This window comes from Psammomys obesus, unplaced genomic scaffold (assembly GCF_907164565.1).
Source record: "Psammomys obesus unplaced genomic scaffold, mPsaObe1.curated_primary_1811, whole genome shotgun sequence".
NCBI classification, from domain to species: domain Eukaryota; kingdom Metazoa; phylum Chordata; class Mammalia; order Rodentia; family Muridae; genus Psammomys; species Psammomys obesus.
In genome coordinates this window covers 1121090-1138260 of record NW_026590061.1, presented here as the reverse complement: position 1 = coordinate 1138260, position 17171 = coordinate 1121090, and the positions used below count along the sequence as shown (strand labels likewise).

The following is a 17171-nucleotide window of genomic DNA, read 5'->3' as shown; positions in this document are numbered from 1 at the left end:
AGGCCTGCTTGTCCTCCCTCCTCACAGCCACAGGGCAGGGCAGGCCTGCTTGTCCTCCCTCCTCACAGCCACAGGGCATGGCAGACCTGCTTGTCCTCCCTCCTCACAGCCACAGGGCATGGCAGACCTGCCCTCCCTCCTCACAGCCACAGGGCAGGGCAGGCCTGCCCTCCCTCCTCACAGCCACAGGGCAGGGCAGGCCTCTCCACCCTTCCTCCCCTCTGAGGAAACGACACCAGGGCTCAGGACACCACTGCCTTACAGGGTTTGTCTCTCTGGAGCTCTGGCTCGGATGACGCGTCAGGGTAATTACCTAGGCATGTACAGGACTCTCTCGGCCACCACGAAGCCCACCCTGAAGAAGAGGTTGCTGGCTGGAATGAACGGGAACACCAGGAACAGCAAGCCAGTCAACACTTCCTTGTGCTCCAGCTTCTGAAACACACAACAGGGAGAGGACATGTGGATCTCTGCTCGTGTGCCTCAGTCGCCATCTGACCCTCAGGGTCTCAGGGATGACTGAGCGGACACATCAGAGAGCCGAGCTGAACCACAGCTAGAGGTGCTGGCCTGTCACACACACACATCTGTACCCAATACACACCTGTTCCAGAGACATTTGAAATGGGCACATTTGGTGGTGACCACGGCCCACCAGTCTGGGAAGCCTGACCACTTTGCTGCTCAGCCTGTCTCACCCCGTGCCCATGGCCTCAGGACTGTAGAGAGGGCAAAGCAGCCGGGCCACACTGGGCACTGAGATACAGTGGAAACCCCTCTAAAGAAGAGACCAAAGGGTCACTAGCAGGAGCCACGTCCTGCATCCCGGAAATGCTGTGCTGAGGGTAAAACTGAGGGGTATCAGGGGAAGAGGCAGCTGAACTGTATGTTTCTTGGCACCTCTCAAATTACACTAAAGCAGATTTTTATTTGAGCTGCTTTGGGTTTTTTAGACAAGATCTCTCTCTCTCTCTGAGTGTGTGTGTGTGTGTGTGTGTGTGTGCGTGTGCGTGCGCGTGCTGTCTTGTTTCTTTCTCTGTAGCCCTGGCTGGCTTTGACATCCAACAGCCCTCCCTTGGCTTCCCCTAGCACTGTGATCACAGGCCTGGGTTACCAGGAGTAGCTGCAAAGTTCTTTAAAAAAAATATATATATATTAAATACATTATGAAAACTCACTAAATTGGTAAAAGACCTTTTCACAATATTTGTCAAGACGTTTCTTCATCTTCATGTAATTAAAATGTGTAAGTTAACTTGAATGGTTCTATTAACTTAAAAAAAATAAATAAAGCCCTCCCCTCAGAGCTCAGGGAACCCCACAGAAGAGGAGGCAGAAGGAATGTAAGAGCCAGGGGCACGAGGGCACCAAGAGGAGGCCCTCTAAGACATGAGCAAAGCTTGTGTGAACTCACAGCGCTGGGGCAGCAGCACAGGGCCTGAGGGGTGTGCACCAGGCCTCTGGGCTTACACTCCGGCTTCCAGCTTGGTGTCTGCATGGGATCCCTGAGTGTGTGAGAGTGGATCTCAGAGTCTTGTTCCCGCTCTTAGGCTCTTTCCCTTCTGTTGGTCTGTCTTATCTGACTTGAATACGGTAGTTTCTGTTTTATCTTGTTACATTTTAAAAATGAATGAAAGCAAACACAGGTATAGGGTAAATGAGGCTAACAGTGGAACCGCCATCTACAGCTGCTGGAGAGGGCAGTGTTCCCTGACGCAATGACCGTCAGTTGCTCAGAGGCAGAGCTCATGTTCGGGAGTGCTGACCAACAAATAATGGACAGTCCACTTCTTAATGTGCTTTTACTTGCTTACAGTTTGGTGGGTTTGTTTTGTTTCTTCTGCATGATGTTGTGTTTTGGTTTTTAGGCCTTGGGACTTTGGCTGTTGCGTTAGTTTGGGTTTTTGTGGAGGAGAGGATCTGGACAAACTCGGGGAGAGGCAAGAACATGATCGAGGATATCTAAATCTAAAATTGATCTAAATAAAAAGAATTTTTAAAAAGAAGAAAAAGTGGCCCTAGCTGGAACTGTGTTTCCATGTGTTATATGCAACAGAAGGGCTTGAGAGTCTCAGCGAGGACACAGCAGAGTATTTTGGACGTTACTGCATTTAGGGGTGTACGCTGTATCCCAGCACTCAGGAGACAGAGGTAGAAAGAGGTCGCAATCCCAGGCTAGCCTGGGCTGCGGACTGAGATTCTGTTTCAAAAACAAATAAAAAGCTTAAGAAAGAAAGCAGGTCTCCGGGCAGCTAAGAGTTGCTAGGGGAGGAAGAGGCGGTTCCGTCAGGGGTGCAGCCACAGGGGACTCGCCCACGCCCTGTGAATAACCCCTCACCCAGGATCCTGTAAGAAACCCTAAGGGGAAAACAAAACCCAAACTGCACAAAAATAGAAGGGTACAAGGTGGGGAGTTGAGCAGAGAGGGAGGAGAGCAGGGAAGGGTAATGGGAGCAAATGTGTTAACATCCATGATTAACATAGGAAATGCTGCAATGAAGCCTGTTACTGTGCATAAGAACATGTGCTAACAAACAAAGGAGGCCAAGCGGAACTCGCCACAGCGCATGCTGCATCGTTAATGAGTCCCATAAACACTTAAGGGGGTGTATTACGTTTAATAACTAGAACAGAACAAGACAGCATCACAAACATAAATAAAGTTCCCCATCAGGAACTACAACATGGCGAGCGGGCAAAGCAAAAGATTCATCACTGGGGCCTTATTAAAACCTTTGTCTTATTAACCACCACATACAGAGATGAAATCTCTCGAGACATTCTATATAATGTGAACAGTTTCCTCAGATAATTCCTTCTGTTAGTAATGACCTGCAGCACCAAACTCTGCAGGAGAAATGGGATAAAGGTCATTTTCACAGCCTTCAAATCAGGCGGCTGCCGATCAAAGTTACATGTGACAGAGCACATACTGTCCATATACAGTTTATATATTTAGTCTCCCTCAAAATTGACAAAAAAAAAATCAACAAGAGAAGAAAAAAACTGAGCCAGTCAATTGTGCTGTAAGTTAGAAACTGTCTGCCTTAGCTTCCTTTCTGATGCTCTGATAAACCCAAAAGCAAATCAGAGAGGGAAAGGCTTCACGTCATCACTGGGGAAGCCAGGGCAGGAAGCTGAGGCAGGCCCGAGGCTGTGCACACCCTTGCCTCTCCCAGGGAACTCGGCTCACAGCACAGGAGTGACACAGAAACCTTGGTGTGGCTCGCTGGCCGGAAGGGAGGCTCACGCTCAGTCAGCTCTCTCACACAGTCAGGACCTCTAGACTAGGCAATGCGGCCCTACAGTGAGCCTGGTCTCCCTATCAATTATTAATTTAAATTAATAACTATTAATTAATAATTGATAATTAATTAGTAATTGATGGGGACATCCCCCCCCAGACACGTCCACAGGCCAAACTGGCCTACCAAATCCCTTCGTTGGGCTTCTCTTCCCAGACAATTCCAGTTGTGTCAAGCTGACGGCTAACCAGAACAATATCCTTAGAATTCAGGTAACAGTGTGAGGTTACCAAGGTCACTTCAGTTCAAGAACCTGGAGTACAGAACAAGCAACACACACCCTTCCCAGAATGCCACACGACCAGGTCAGGGCCTCCTTGCTAGCAAACACTGAAGACAAATCCCAGCCTGTCTTCTCTGTTCCTGGCTCCTCATTAACTCTGAGTCTATAATCTTTTTATGTACTTTCAGTTTGTAGAGATGGTTAATTTTCACTTTCAGCTCTTCAAAAGCTAGTCCTTAGGAAATCTAGCTCTGATTCTCCACTTTAGATTTAACTCTATGGTACATTTAAAATACCATGAAAGTGGCTGTGCTACTAATGATGTAGAGAGCAGACTCGCCAGGTGGCTGAGACTGATTTTACCCTCAGCAGAACACTTTCCAGACTGCAACAGAGCCTGCTGAGGCAGAGGAGCTGGGCAGAAGCAGCGTGCACAAGACCCCTAGCCCATTCCACAGTGACGCCTGTCCTGCGGGGTGTTTCCATTCCCACCCTCCAGCCTCTCCAGACTCTGCCTCTCTCTGGCAATGCCTGGCTTGCCTGTCTATGGCACAGCTCCTGCCTAGACTCCGTGTTAGGCTTTGAATATTGGTCATTCCTACAAACTCATGCAGGACTTTAATCCCCAGGCTCATGGTAAAAGTATTAAGCATATGAAGAGTGGCATTCAGAGCTGGGGTCGTGCAAAGTGATTAGATTTGATGGAGTCATTAGTGTGTGCTCCCAGAGTGACTCCTTTAGGCTTATGAGGAAGACCACACAAGCGAGAGCTATGCGCACATTTGCTCCACGATACGATGCAGCCAAAGGGGACCCCTCACCAGAGCCTGTGCCACGCTCGGGTAGCAGACCGCAGGGGCAGAAGAGCGCACAGCTTTAAGGAAGACCGGAGGGCTGGCCCTGAACTGACGAGGCTGGCTCCAGGACACCCAGACGACGCACTCCTGTCTTCACGTGGTGCTGATGCTGCCTTCCCATTAGGCTTCAGCCCGTTAGTAAAACTCTTACTTTAAGATCAGGAAAGAGGAAACTTAACAATGCTGTGTAAAAAATAGTAAAGATGGGTCTGGGGAGACGGCATAGCTGGTAAAATGTAAGCCTGAGGACCCGAACTGGAGCCCCAACACCCTCGTAAGTAGTCACGTGTGGGAACACACCCTGTGATCTCGGTGCAGGGGAATGGAAGAGGGCAGATGTTGGGGTTCACTTGACAGTCTGCCTGCCCTGCTTGGTGAAGCCCATCAAGAGACCCTGTGTGTGCACACACAAACACAAAATTCAGAGCTGATTCCTGGGGCCTGGTCACAGCTGCCTTACTCATTCTACACACTCAGCCCGGACCCCTACAAAGCTCTAAGAGGGTCAAGCACACCTCAGGCTGGACTACCGTTTCCTCTCCTCACCTGGTGTTGGCGGGACGGGCTCGGCGTGGCACAGTGCTTGGGCAGCACCAGTGTGCTGCCTGCACTCTGCCTGGCTCAGGCTGCTGGCGTACTTCCCTGACGCTCCTGAGTGTTGGCGTTTCTTTGTGAATTTCCACAGAGTAAGAGTTCAAGGGGGAAAGGAACGGAGAGACTGTGTGCCCTCTGCGACAAAAGGAGCGTGCATACTCCATGCCTTCTCCCAGCCAAAGCACAGTGTTCCAGGCCCAGACTCTGGGCCTAAAGGCAGCTCCCGGCTCCCTCAGGACCAGAGCCGGGGGTGAGCGGAGTCATGCCGCTCAAAACCAACAGTTGGGATTTCTGGTCTTTCATTTTGAATCTTGGTTGTTTGTTGGTATAATGTTCTTTTGGAATGTATACACTTTACCCTTGTTCATTCAAATACTGATTTCTCTCCCCCACTCTCTGGTTTCAATCCCGACATTGCATTGTGATACTTATTCTAAGCATCACCTGTCTAAACTTTGTGTAAACATGCCAAAATAAAGCAACTGGCCACAATGTTGAGCCGGAAGGAAGCAGGAAGAGAGGGAGGAGCCAGAGGACAGGAAGCAATAGGAGGCAGAGGCTGGGAGAACAGAGGCAGGAGAGAGATCTTGGAACGACATGGACTGGACCTAATATATCACTAAAAGCAAGTATAATGTGGGAAATCTAAATGTTAGGAAACTATGAGGGCTTGGAGGTTTAGGATGCAGTAACTATTGCCCAGCATTGTGTTCTAGGTTAACTAAATAAATCACAGTCACTGTGTGGTGATTTGGTTATACAGCTGTTTAGGATTAACAGCAGCCTTACCAGAAGATATATCAATAGCAAATATTAATCATCACCTGCAACAGTTGTTTTTTTCCTAACAAAGCTTTGTGTTTGATTTTTATTTAATTAACAGTCTGCACTTTCTTGCCGGCACTGGATCCAGAGATTTCCACTTCTCACCTCAGTCAAGGGTATAATTACACAATTTCCCTGCAGGGTTAAACGAGGTGGAATGCCACCCTGCTCAGACTAGCTTACTGTGAACATAAGCTAATTTATAACTTTACTTGGAAATGTAAAATCAGGGTTTTGCTTAAATGTCTTGTTAATTTTTTTTAAATTAAAGCAGATATCTTCAAAGTTAAATTATAAGAAAATGATAAAAACATACATTTACTTTAAGCTAAGTAAGCACTCAGAATGAGTTAAGGGAAGTTAGTGAAGTATAAAATGCTGCTAAATAAATCTTCACCTAATTAGAATGCAATGTTTCAGTAATTTAGGGAGACAGGAACTCTGAAATGACTGTCTTCACCACCAGCTTTGCTTCTGAGCAAAGTTGAAAACAGGTAGGAGAACGTTGTGTAATTTTGTTTCTGAAGGGCTTAGAGATGGAAGGAAGCAAGAAGAGGACCCATCTTCCAAGGGTCTACTGACTTAGAAGTCACTCTGTGAGGGCCAAGCCATGCTGCGCCCCATCAAAGCCCCCTGCCAGGCTGCAGGAGTGGGGGGCAGAGAGCCAAGCGCTTCTCTTGTCTCACAATGCCCCCTGGCGCTGTCCGAGGCCGCCACTAGTCCTGTGCTCAGGGTAATAAGGAGACACGGGGGCACAGTCCTGTGAGAACACAGTGGCTGTGCCCTCCTGGGGAAAGCCTAACCCGCTCATGGGAGCATCTTAACAACAACTCTCCTGCTTTATCACGCAGACCCAGAGACGGGGCTGGCCTACTGCAGGCCCCTCCACGGGTGACCAGAAGCACTAGAGGAAAAGGACACCGGGATTCAGGCACGGAACTCAAGTCCTGAGAGTTCTCACAGGCAGGTTTCCGTTTCCATTCAGTGTCTTCACCCAGAAGCAAAATCGCTTCTCTACAGAAAAGCGTTGCAACCCAGCCAACGTCGCTCTGCCTCTGAGGTGTGTGAGGGTGAATGCCTGCTGGGTAATTCTGTTCTCACGAAGGCAAGTTACTGGCTCTTTTCACAAATTACTGGCCCAGTGTTCTTCAAACAGCTTACCTACCGCAGCTTAAATTTACTGGACTAATGACATGGGGCAAAGGACGGAGGACAAGACTTTATGACTTAGAAGATGATTTAAAGCCTGTAATTTTACAAGTTCAGACATATACAGACCAACTTTCTTGTTTCAAAGCAAGGAGGAGGCAACCATCAAAGGCCTGTTTCTGTCAGACAGAACAGTCTGAATCTCTAATGCAGACGTGTAGTGAGACGTGGAGAGGCAAGGTCTGGCATGAGAGAACAAGATTGCCCAAGGGACCTGACGTGGAGCCTTGTTTTCTTGGGCATTGCTTGTACGGTGCAGATTCAGACAGAACAGTCTGAATCTCTAATGCAGACGTGTAGTGAGACTGTGGAGAGGCAAGGTCTGGCATGAGAGAACAAGATTGCCCAAGGGTCCTGACGTGGAGCCTTGTTTTCTTGGGCATTGCTTGTACGGTGCACACTAACAGAAAAGCACTCTTGACAGAGAAATCAGAGGGCAACGTGTTTCCTTAGCAAGTGCTGTCCAATCATTCTCAAGTGATGACACCAGTGTGATAAGAGTCCAAATGTTTGAAAACTCAAGTTCACTCGCCAGTCACTCAAAGCCAAACAAGCTGCGGGTGCCTGAAACAGGGCAGTGCCAAGGAAAGCACCAACTGCTAGAGTGGTGAGCCACAAGCCCATAGCCAGCTTGGCTGTGTGGACGTGCCAGGCCCTCCTGCAAACACTTGTGGCCTCTAGCAGTCACAGCCAGATGGGGTACACACACAGAAGCACATCTGTGACATGAGTCTGCTCCAATGTAATCGCGTATCTGCAGGAACACGCGGGCTTCAGGAAGCTCCAGGGATGCCCGCCTCTGCCCTCCACCCTCTGCCCTCCTACCAGAACCTTCCTCGAGCCAGGCCTGGTAAATTGTGCCACCTGACCCTAGCATGTGTGAGCTAAAATCAGAGGCACCCTAGCTCTAGGATAGCCTGGGCTACATGAAGTCGTGCCTCTAAACTAAGAACTTTCCAGGAGAGCGACCCTCTGCAGTGAGCTCACCGCAGGGCCCTGGGGGCTGCCGCCCTCTGCTCTTAGAGCGTGGAGAAGCAGCTGAGACAGGCTTTGCTTGCTCTGGGTGTGGTGTGCTCACACTTTGGAACCAGCTTTTCATAAAGAGTGAAACTGGTGTTGGTGGCACTGCCTCCCGGACTGATGGGTAACAGACGGCTCCGGAGGAGCCGGGCACAGCCTGACTCCACAGGCATGCAATACCCTCAGTGATGGTGTCCTAGGCCTTGAACCAGGAAAGAAGCAGAGGGCGGGAAAGTGCTCCCCGTGTGGCTGACAGGAATTAAGTAGACACGCCGGAGCTGGGGGAAGAGCAGGGAGAGAGAGAGACACAGAGGAAACACCTCCAGAATCTCGGCTCAGGCAAGCCGTGGAAGGCACTGGGTGGAAAAGGCTGCCGGGGAAATGGACGGAGGACTTTGCTCTGCGGCTAACAGGGACGAGGACAGCACTTTGCACACAAGCTTGTCGTGGTGAGGCGCTGTGAACATGACTTCATTCATCCTTAACACACTGTAAGTGAGAATGAAGCTCACACTCATCCTGTGTCAGAGCTCAGACGGGGCACTACGGCTCCTGTTACAAAGCTGTTGTCCAGTGCCCTCTGCCCTTTAGGCAATGTGCACAAAGAATGCGTTTTCTCCTCTTGCTCAGCGACAGCTGTGCCCGTGCACCCACCTTCCACAGAACCTGGCAGTGCATCCTGGCTCATGCTGCCCCATTCAATAAGCAACACAACAGGAGTTTTGTTCTCGGCTGCTCCTTCCGGCTGCTTTTATTTCTGAAATTCGTAATTACATATTTCATGGCTAAGAACAAGATGAAAAATGTGCTTCTTTAAATAAAACCTTATGTTCTGATAGAGATAGAAAGGACCGAGTGGCTTGAGGAGTTATGAAAATATCTTTGACCTTGGATGTTTAAAATTGTCAAAGTGTCACACATCTACACGGACACAGGTAGTCAAGGTGGCTCATTAAATTAAGAGAAACATCAGTGTTGGAAAGGCCACAGGGCTGGGGGATGATGCAGCCCGCAGGCTGCTTTCTGCACATGCGTGAGGACCTGAGTCTGGTCCCCACTTCCACACTTTGTAAAGCTGGGCACAGCAGCTGTAACCCACGGCAGGGAGGGTGGACAGAGCTGCTTGAGGCTTGCCGGCTAGCCGGACACCCTAACCAGTGAGTGCCAGGCTCAGTGAAAAAGAAAAGAAAAGAATAAGGTAGGGGTGGCTGAGGAAGATGCTCAATCTCAGCCTGTCCTCCAGGTGTGCTCACAGCTGCGTGCACGCGCGCACACACACGCGCACACACACACACACACACACGCACACACACGCACGCACACACACGCACACACACGCACGCACACACGCGCACACACACGTGCAAGTGAACATTACCTTTCACAATGAAATCAAAGCATTCACTGTGGAACTAAAGTTCCCCGACAATCACGCAACACACAAATCAAGAGAAAGACACAAAGCAGGCAGTGACGCACGACAACGGCCATTAGTGTTACACAACACTGATTTCCGGTTAAGACTTTTGGCGAGTGTCTCAACCACGGGCGCACACACGTCAGAGCTCGGGTAGGTCGTTTTCCTACTAAGCAGGGCGACTTGTGCCAATGCGACTGTGCTTCGAAGGCAAAGAAGACAGAGGAGTAATAAATGATGTGGAGAGCTTCCGGGGGTCAGATCAAGAGCAGAGCAGACAGCTCCGGGGCGAGCAGAGCACACACAGGGCACCTGGGAACCGGGTGTGCGGGCTTCGCTGCAGAGGAAGGCAGGAGGGCACAGTGGCGTCCACACACAGAAAAGCCGGGGAAGGCCTGGCTACCCGCCTCCGGTTTCCAACAGCCTCGGGACGAGAAGATGCAGTGTTAATGCTGCCTGCTCCACTGTTCGCCACAGGAAAACAGACGCGGCAATCAGCTTCAAGGGGGCTGGGAGGCAGCTGCGGAGGAGCGTGAGGACTGTGGAGGAGGTCATGTCACAGGAGGCCCCTCTCTCGCACGGTTGGCTCGGGTCCCCGCTGGCCTGTGCGGCATCCGAATCCACAGCTCTGCAGACTCTGATTTGAATGGGGACTGTCATGAGCATGTCTAAGTGTCTGTACCCATCCTGGGAGGCTGAGACTCAGGAGGCAGAGTCCGCTGGAAGAAGTGGTTTGCTGGGGGAAGGCCTCATCGCCCTGCCCATCTCTGCTTCCCATCTGTCCTGATGTGAGCAGGTGGCCTCACCCTCTCACCACCACAGCTGGGCAAAAATGGACGGCACGCCCAGACTGTGGGTCTAAAGAAGCATTCCTCCAAGCCAGAGAGCAGCTACAAACACTGGATCCTTCAGACCTTAAAGATGCTTCCTGTCACTGGGGAGTAAGGCAGCTGGGGGGGGGGGGGGGCTGACACTGTAAAGTAACAGTCACTCTATGTCCATTCTGACCGCAAGCACGGGTCTTTAGTCACAGAGACAAAAGGGGCAGTCAGTGGCTTTCTCTCTCTTACCCCTGCTATCTGCACACAGGAGCTCTTCTGTGCTCCTGGGGTTAAGCTGTGCCGCTCTCAGGGTGCTAGGACTCGTGTGCCCAGCGGCCCCTGTGAGGACTACTGCGCTGTGTCAGGAGGCACGTCATGCCCTGGTCTGACCTCACAGCCCAGTGCAGGAAGGCTCCGGGAGGGGAACAGATGCAGGAGACCAAGCTGACCCCAACAGTGGCCTCCCCCCCCCCGGGCTTGGGGTCCTCTCCCCCAGCAGAGAAGCCAGGCTTCCACCTCAGCTGTGTGCTCCCGAGTGTAAAGTGAGGTGACCACAGAAGAGAAGGGCACCTTCCTCTTATGGCACCGAGACACCAAGCACAGCAGAGCGGCAGTCTTTGAGCAGGTTGCACTGCACCACAGAAACAGGGAAGTCTACTTCCAAACTCACCTTGGAAAAAGGTTACATATGAAGTCGTGGTTCCTTAGTGCCGGTGAAGGGCAAGCACTGAAGAGAGCTACGGAGGCCTGTTACCGTGGCCACGAGTAACAGGCAGCAGCAGGTTCACAGAGGCCAGAGGCTGGAAAGCTGCCCTGGCCAAGCCCACTTTGCAGCTGACCGTAAAAGGAACTTTTATTCCCCTGCTTAAGTTTTTGTCTGGGAGGCTTACTCCCTCCATCTGCTGGCCTAGGCCTAGTCCTGGATGCTTCCAGCCTCCATACAATCTAATCTAGACCTAGAATGTTTTCAGCCTCTCAGACTCACTCCTGAGTAAACTCACCCTTTCTTGTTCTTTCTGAACTCTGGGCTGGCTGGTTCAACTCAGCTTTTCTGGCTCTAACTCCTCTCCCAGCTGATCTATACAATCTGGCTTCTCTCTTGGCCTCTGAATTGCGCCACTTGGCCTCAAACTAACTCCAGCAATCTCTTCTAGACTGTTTTCCATATTCTGTAACAGAGGCTTGTATGTCTGCCTGGAGAATACAAGTACAGAGGAAGAGAAAGAAGAGGAGGAAATTGAGAAAGAGAGGGAAGAGGGAGAGAGGAAAAGCAGGAGGAGGGCGAGCAGGAAGAGCGAGAAAGGGGATAGAAGGAGGGAGACACGCATGGGGCTGGGTGAGCTCTGTATCTGGGAATGAACCCAGGGCAGTGACTGCAGGGAAGTCTGCACAAAGCTATGATGGAGCTGCTGCCTGCGTCAGCAGTACACCTCAGGGGAATGAACGCACGCCACTCACTGGTTAGAAAGTCTGCCCAGCAGACCCCGGGGACCCTCCTGTCTCCATTTCCCTGGTGCCAACACAGCAGGTGACTGCCACAGCAGCTCTGCGTCCAAGCTCAGTCTTGCTTTCATGAAGGTGACCGCTGAGGCAGCTCCAGCCCTGTATTTTTGACAGTCCTGAGATTTTTGGTCAGAATTTGAAAACGGTTGTTATTGTTTCTTTGTTTTGGTTTTAGTTTCTGTGCGGAACTCTGGGTATCTGTGCTGTGCCTTGCTGGCTCTGTGGCAGCCGGTTATTTGAAAAGGTATACCAAGAAAACTGACACTCTCTCCACTGCTGACCCAGTGTGCAGGCGAAGAATTCACTCGGGCTCGCCCCAGACAAGCCTCAGCTTCCAAGGGTTTCACACACACATTTAATGGCCCAGCAGTCTCACAAAGCCATGGAAAGGCTTCTGGGCAGCTCTCTCCAGCTTTCTCACTTTCTGTCTCCCCTCAGATCCTTGCTGCTAGCCTGGCCACACCTGCCTGTAATCCCAGGATTCCGGATGGGGAGGCAGGAGGATCAGGAGCTCAAGGTCAGCCTCAGACACAAATGGAGTTCAAGGTCAGCCTGAGCTACGTTTGAGTCCCTGTCTCAAGACACTGAACAAACAACACTTCCAGCTGCCTTGGCTTTTCCTCACAATCGAATCAGCTACTTCTCACCAGGAGGCCTGTGAGCTCTTTTCACTCAGTCTGGGAGAGCGAGGGCAACCGACAAGAGGCGTCCCTCAGTGTAGCGACAATTTCTCTATCAACATTTCCTAGTTTCTTCTACCCTTGATCTTTTTTTTCAAATGAATTAATTTAGTAATTTTGTTAAACTTTATACTTTTTTCTGTCTGGAAAAAACCCATCTAATTTAATATAAGAGTGGATATGAAATCTTAATCATATCTTAAACATTTATAAATGTTATTTATTAAGATTTCATTCATTATGACATTGTATCAAATAAATTCCCTCAAATATTAGCCAACCACATCAGGAGGAAACTTTTATTTCTATAAAGTTATCTAGAATATATATATTCAAATATACATATATATTTAAATAAAACTACGCAGAGCTGAAGAGGTGGCTTGTGGCTAAGACAATTGCTCCTCTGCCAGGAGTAGGGTTTGGTTCCCAGCACCCAGATGGCCAGCCAACAGCCACCTGTAACTCCAGCTCCAGGGCATCTGACACCTTTTTCTGGCCATGACAGGCACCTATACACACACAGGCACACCCACATAGAGACACAAAAATACAAATAAATCTTTTAAATGAGAAATCATAAAATTAAAGTGAACATGGCCTGTAAGCCCCGCTAAAGTCTTCTAAATACATATCACGTATGAGGAAAGCTTGCCAAGTGCTGTGAGTATCGTGGGGCTTTGACCCCATTAAAAGAGAAGCAGTAGTGAGAGACGGTACGTCTTCACTGCGAGAACCCACTTGCTCTCAGAGATTACCTTGAAGGCCGCCACACAGTGCAGGCTCAGCGAGGCCATCGCCACTGCCAGGAGCACGGTAGCCAGGTTCCTCACGTCCCAGACGGTCTCCACCAGAGGAATGCTGCCCACTTGCCAGTCGTAGCACAGGGTGATGGGTGCGAGCAGAAGCCACATGTTGAAGGCCAGGAGGTAGGAATAGGTAAGGAACCTGTGAGGAGAACAGCTGTGAAATACAACTTCCCGCGCTTTACAAATACTTGCTTACCACAGCTGGAGGAAGGGCATGCACTTCTGACCGGGGAGAGGCACCATCCTTACACCGATCACCTGGAACTTATCTCACAGCTTCCAGCCGCTGTGTTGGGTGCTGACCTCAGCAGAAAGCAAGTTAGACACAAGTCCTCCGTCAGATATCTGAACTGATTACACATGCAAAAGCAAAGGGATAAAGGCAGGGAAGGAAATCCTGATGAGGGCACACGGTAATCACGCTCTTGCTTTGTAGAGAGCAGTTGTCTAGACCTTCTCATCTTGCTACTGTCCAGAATCCCATGACACATTTGAAAACAACTCATCATTTTGATAACAGACTGACCCAGACGGAACTATTTCAGTAAAATGTCTGCGGCAAAGAGAGCAGACCTCTTATTCACAGTTGGCAGGGTAGAGGACGGGGGAGGAAGACAGTGGTGGTTCTTAACCCACTTCCTGCCTAGGCTCTAGGGTGAAGAACATGGCATTCTACTCAAGCATTTCTGGGTTAGAGGGAAGTGAGTTCACCTTCATTCAGTTAGCCTGCATGGCCAGTAGGCTGTATTCAAGGTCCTTGAGAACCTCCGGGCTCTCAGCACAGAACAGAGCCACCCAAACCTCAACACTAGGATGTGAGCAACTGCCGTGTCTGAAGATGATCTGTCCACCCCAACCGCCATTAAAATGTTCACCTGAGGAACTGCACGGCTAAGAGAGAATGTGCTCTTGTCTCAGTCAGCATCTAAGAGGCCTCTCTAGGCCTCCATCCTAGACTGGGTGAAAGGGGCTGAGGACTGTAACTGTGTATACATTAAAACTAAGACGAAGAGTAAAGAATCTGGTTTAGCAGGCAGAATCCTTGACATACAAACATCTGGACCCCAGAATTCATTTTAGAAAGCCAGGCATTCTGATGTCCCCAGTGATATCGGCTGGTGATGAGGAAACAGGACAATCCCTAGAGCAACACGGCAGCCAGCAAAGCCTGCTCAGCGAGAGACTCCATCTCAACAGAGGCAGCCAGCAAAGCCTGCTCAGCGAGCCTGAGGCCAATGAGAGACTCCATCTCAATAGAGGCAGCCAGTTTCTGAGGTAGACACTGGCCTCTGGCCTCCAAGCACACGCACATTCCTCCACTCACAAGCACTCATACGCACATGGGCACTGCCTATGTTAAACAGACAGACCCAGAATTACCGTTCTTCAGGTTAAGAGGCACACTTTAAACTCCAACCAACGAGGAAGGCTAAAACACCCGTCTCCACTGCTGTGGGAGCAAGCTCCTAATCAGTATCTGCCAGTAGGCAGATAAGGGCAGCATCTTCATACAAACCAAACGGACTCCGATCTTTCCCCTATTGTCAAGTTACTGGTAAAAACCTGTTTTCACCACTGTAAGTGATGGACAACGTAGTCCCATATGCTATTAAATAAAAACAAACAGGGAATATCCTGTCTCCAGACACTATATACTACAATAATGGCAATTATATACCGGGAAGGAACAAGGAAAATGAGCTGGATGTCATACGAGGACAGGGCCTGAGAAGCCCTTCCCAGAGGAGGATCTTGGCTTGGCACAGAGGTCGGAGCAGAATTTCTGTTGTCTTCTGTGACAGACATCTAACATAGTGTCACCTCGACAGGAGTTAGAATCACCAGGAGTCGCGCTTGTGCATGCGTCTGTGAGGGCATCTCCAAGGGGATTGAAATGAGGCGGGAGGACCCGTCTTGAATTTGGAGAGCAGCACTCTTGGGCCAGGTGCCAGACTAAATATAAAGGAGAAAGTAAACTGAGCACCGGCCCGAGTCTCTGTACTTCCTGCTTGTGGCCACAGTATTCCCAGCTGCCTGAAAGCCCCGCCCAGCCGTCCCCACCATACTAAAACAATAACTCAAAGGGTGGACCAAACAAGCCCATCCGTAAGTTTTTCTTGTTAAATACTTTCCTCACAGCAACAGGAAAAGCCGCTATCACAAGTCCTGTGGCCGAGTGTTACTTTACCCTGAAACCATCAACAAGAGCTCAGACAATCCAAGCCAACCTCTTCCATCGCCTCTTCTCCCTCCAAACTTTGCAGTGAGAATCCTCCCATGTCAGTGAGGGAGACTTCCCTCTGCTGACTCTCAGGCCACAACACAGAGATACTCAGGAGCCGACTGCGTCGACAGTTCTGTCTGCCCCTGTCTTCTCTCGTGGCTCTCACCAAAATGCTAACAGCAAACAGCAAATAGGGACCGACTCCTTCTTAGTCTTGCTTGGGCTTGCACTGTCACCCGAGAATGCCATCCCACTGAAAGCCAGCAGCACCACTATGGGCTGCTTTCCATGCATGGAATGCGAAGGCCCTCCCTTCAGCTCAGTGGAAAGTCTCTGCACGGCCTGACGGGCGGATGCTGAGCTACCTGCTTCACAGACGAGGCAGCTGTCACTCACACCCATCTCTTAAAATTACTTACAATCTTTTCTGCTTGAAATAAATTGATGCAGGGTAGCCATCAGTGAGTGCTAATGAGTACGGTTAGAGGCAGAGAATGCAGCTCACTGTATGATGGACAGATCAGGCAGGTGCCTACGACCCCAGTACTCAAAAGGCTGAGGCAGGAAGACAGCCATGAGTCAGAGGCCAGGCTAGGGCACCTGCTGAGTGAGACCTGTCTCAGACGGGCACCTAGAACCCACTAATTCATTTTAATGTCACCAAGAGAGACAGAGAGTTTAATACACCCCTAATAGAAATATAGCCAAGAAGAAATAATACTGTCAAAACTACAACAGAGGCAAAACCTTGAATGTAAACCAGTTCTAAGACAAACTGCTGCTACAGAATCCACACCAGAACCAACAGAATATGTTACATGACGTATCAGGGACCCATTGTCCAGGATGTGGGGGAAACCACAGAACCAATGAGTAGTTTCCTAAACAAGCACATGTACCAGAGGACCTGTATTAAGTTGAAATGGCCTAAGAGCCATCACGCGGCACTCTGTTTAGACGCTGTGGTGGTTAGTGCCGATTGTCAATCTGACAGGATCAAAATCACCTCAGAGACAGGCTCCAGGCACATCTGTGAGGAGTTGTTTAATTTAGGTTAGCCCTTTGGTGCACCTCAGGAGATTATCCTGATGAGGTGAACTGAAGCAGAGGACCCAACCTAACAGTGGGTCTCAGCATTCCCCAGCCTCAGTCTTGGGCTAAACACAAAGGGGGATTGAAGCTGAGCAGTAACGTTCAGCCATTTGCTTCCTGGGCCCAGTCTGATCAGCTGCCCCAGGCTCCTGCCACCATTACTCCCTCACCACAGTGGAAGTGCCCAGGAACTCTGAGCTAAATTAAACTCTCCCTCAAGTTGCTTTTGTCAGGGAATTTTATCACAACCCTAGTAACTAAGGAAAAGGTTAATTCAAGGGAGTCATGGGAGCCATCATTCAGCTTACATACTAAACTGGAAAAACTATAATATTAATGGGAAATAAAGCTGGATGCAGAGACTTATCAAGTTTTAAAGATGTAAAAACGCCACATGAAAGAAATGGCTGTGATGGACACAGGGGCAAAAGCAGACCACAGGCAGTGGCTCTTTACATAAAAGCGTGGCTGGAGTCAGGCTCCTCTTCACCTGGACCGTCAGCCACTCTCCCTGATGAACTTGGAGTTATCAAAATCGAGACTTAGAATTGCTTCAAAGTCTGAGCGGGCGCAGAGGGCATGAGAGGAGGAG

At 49.8% G+C, this 17171-nt stretch overlaps 1 protein-coding gene across 1 annotated transcript in view; it reads right to left on the bottom strand.

Annotated features, from left to right (window-relative positions):
- The window catches only part of Tmtc1 (transmembrane O-mannosyltransferase targeting cadherins 1), a gene marked incomplete at its 5' end in the record, with an annotated part of 135277 nt that overhangs the window by 38769 nt on the left and 79337 nt on the right, over positions 1 to 17171 (bottom strand). Inside the window, 2 exons of the mRNA XM_055605615.1 lie at positions 314 to 435; positions 13213 to 13402. Coding sequence (XP_055461590.1) covers positions 314 to 435; positions 13213 to 13402 — 312 coding nt within the window. The remainder of the gene's footprint in view (positions 1 to 313; positions 436 to 13212; positions 13403 to 17171) is intronic.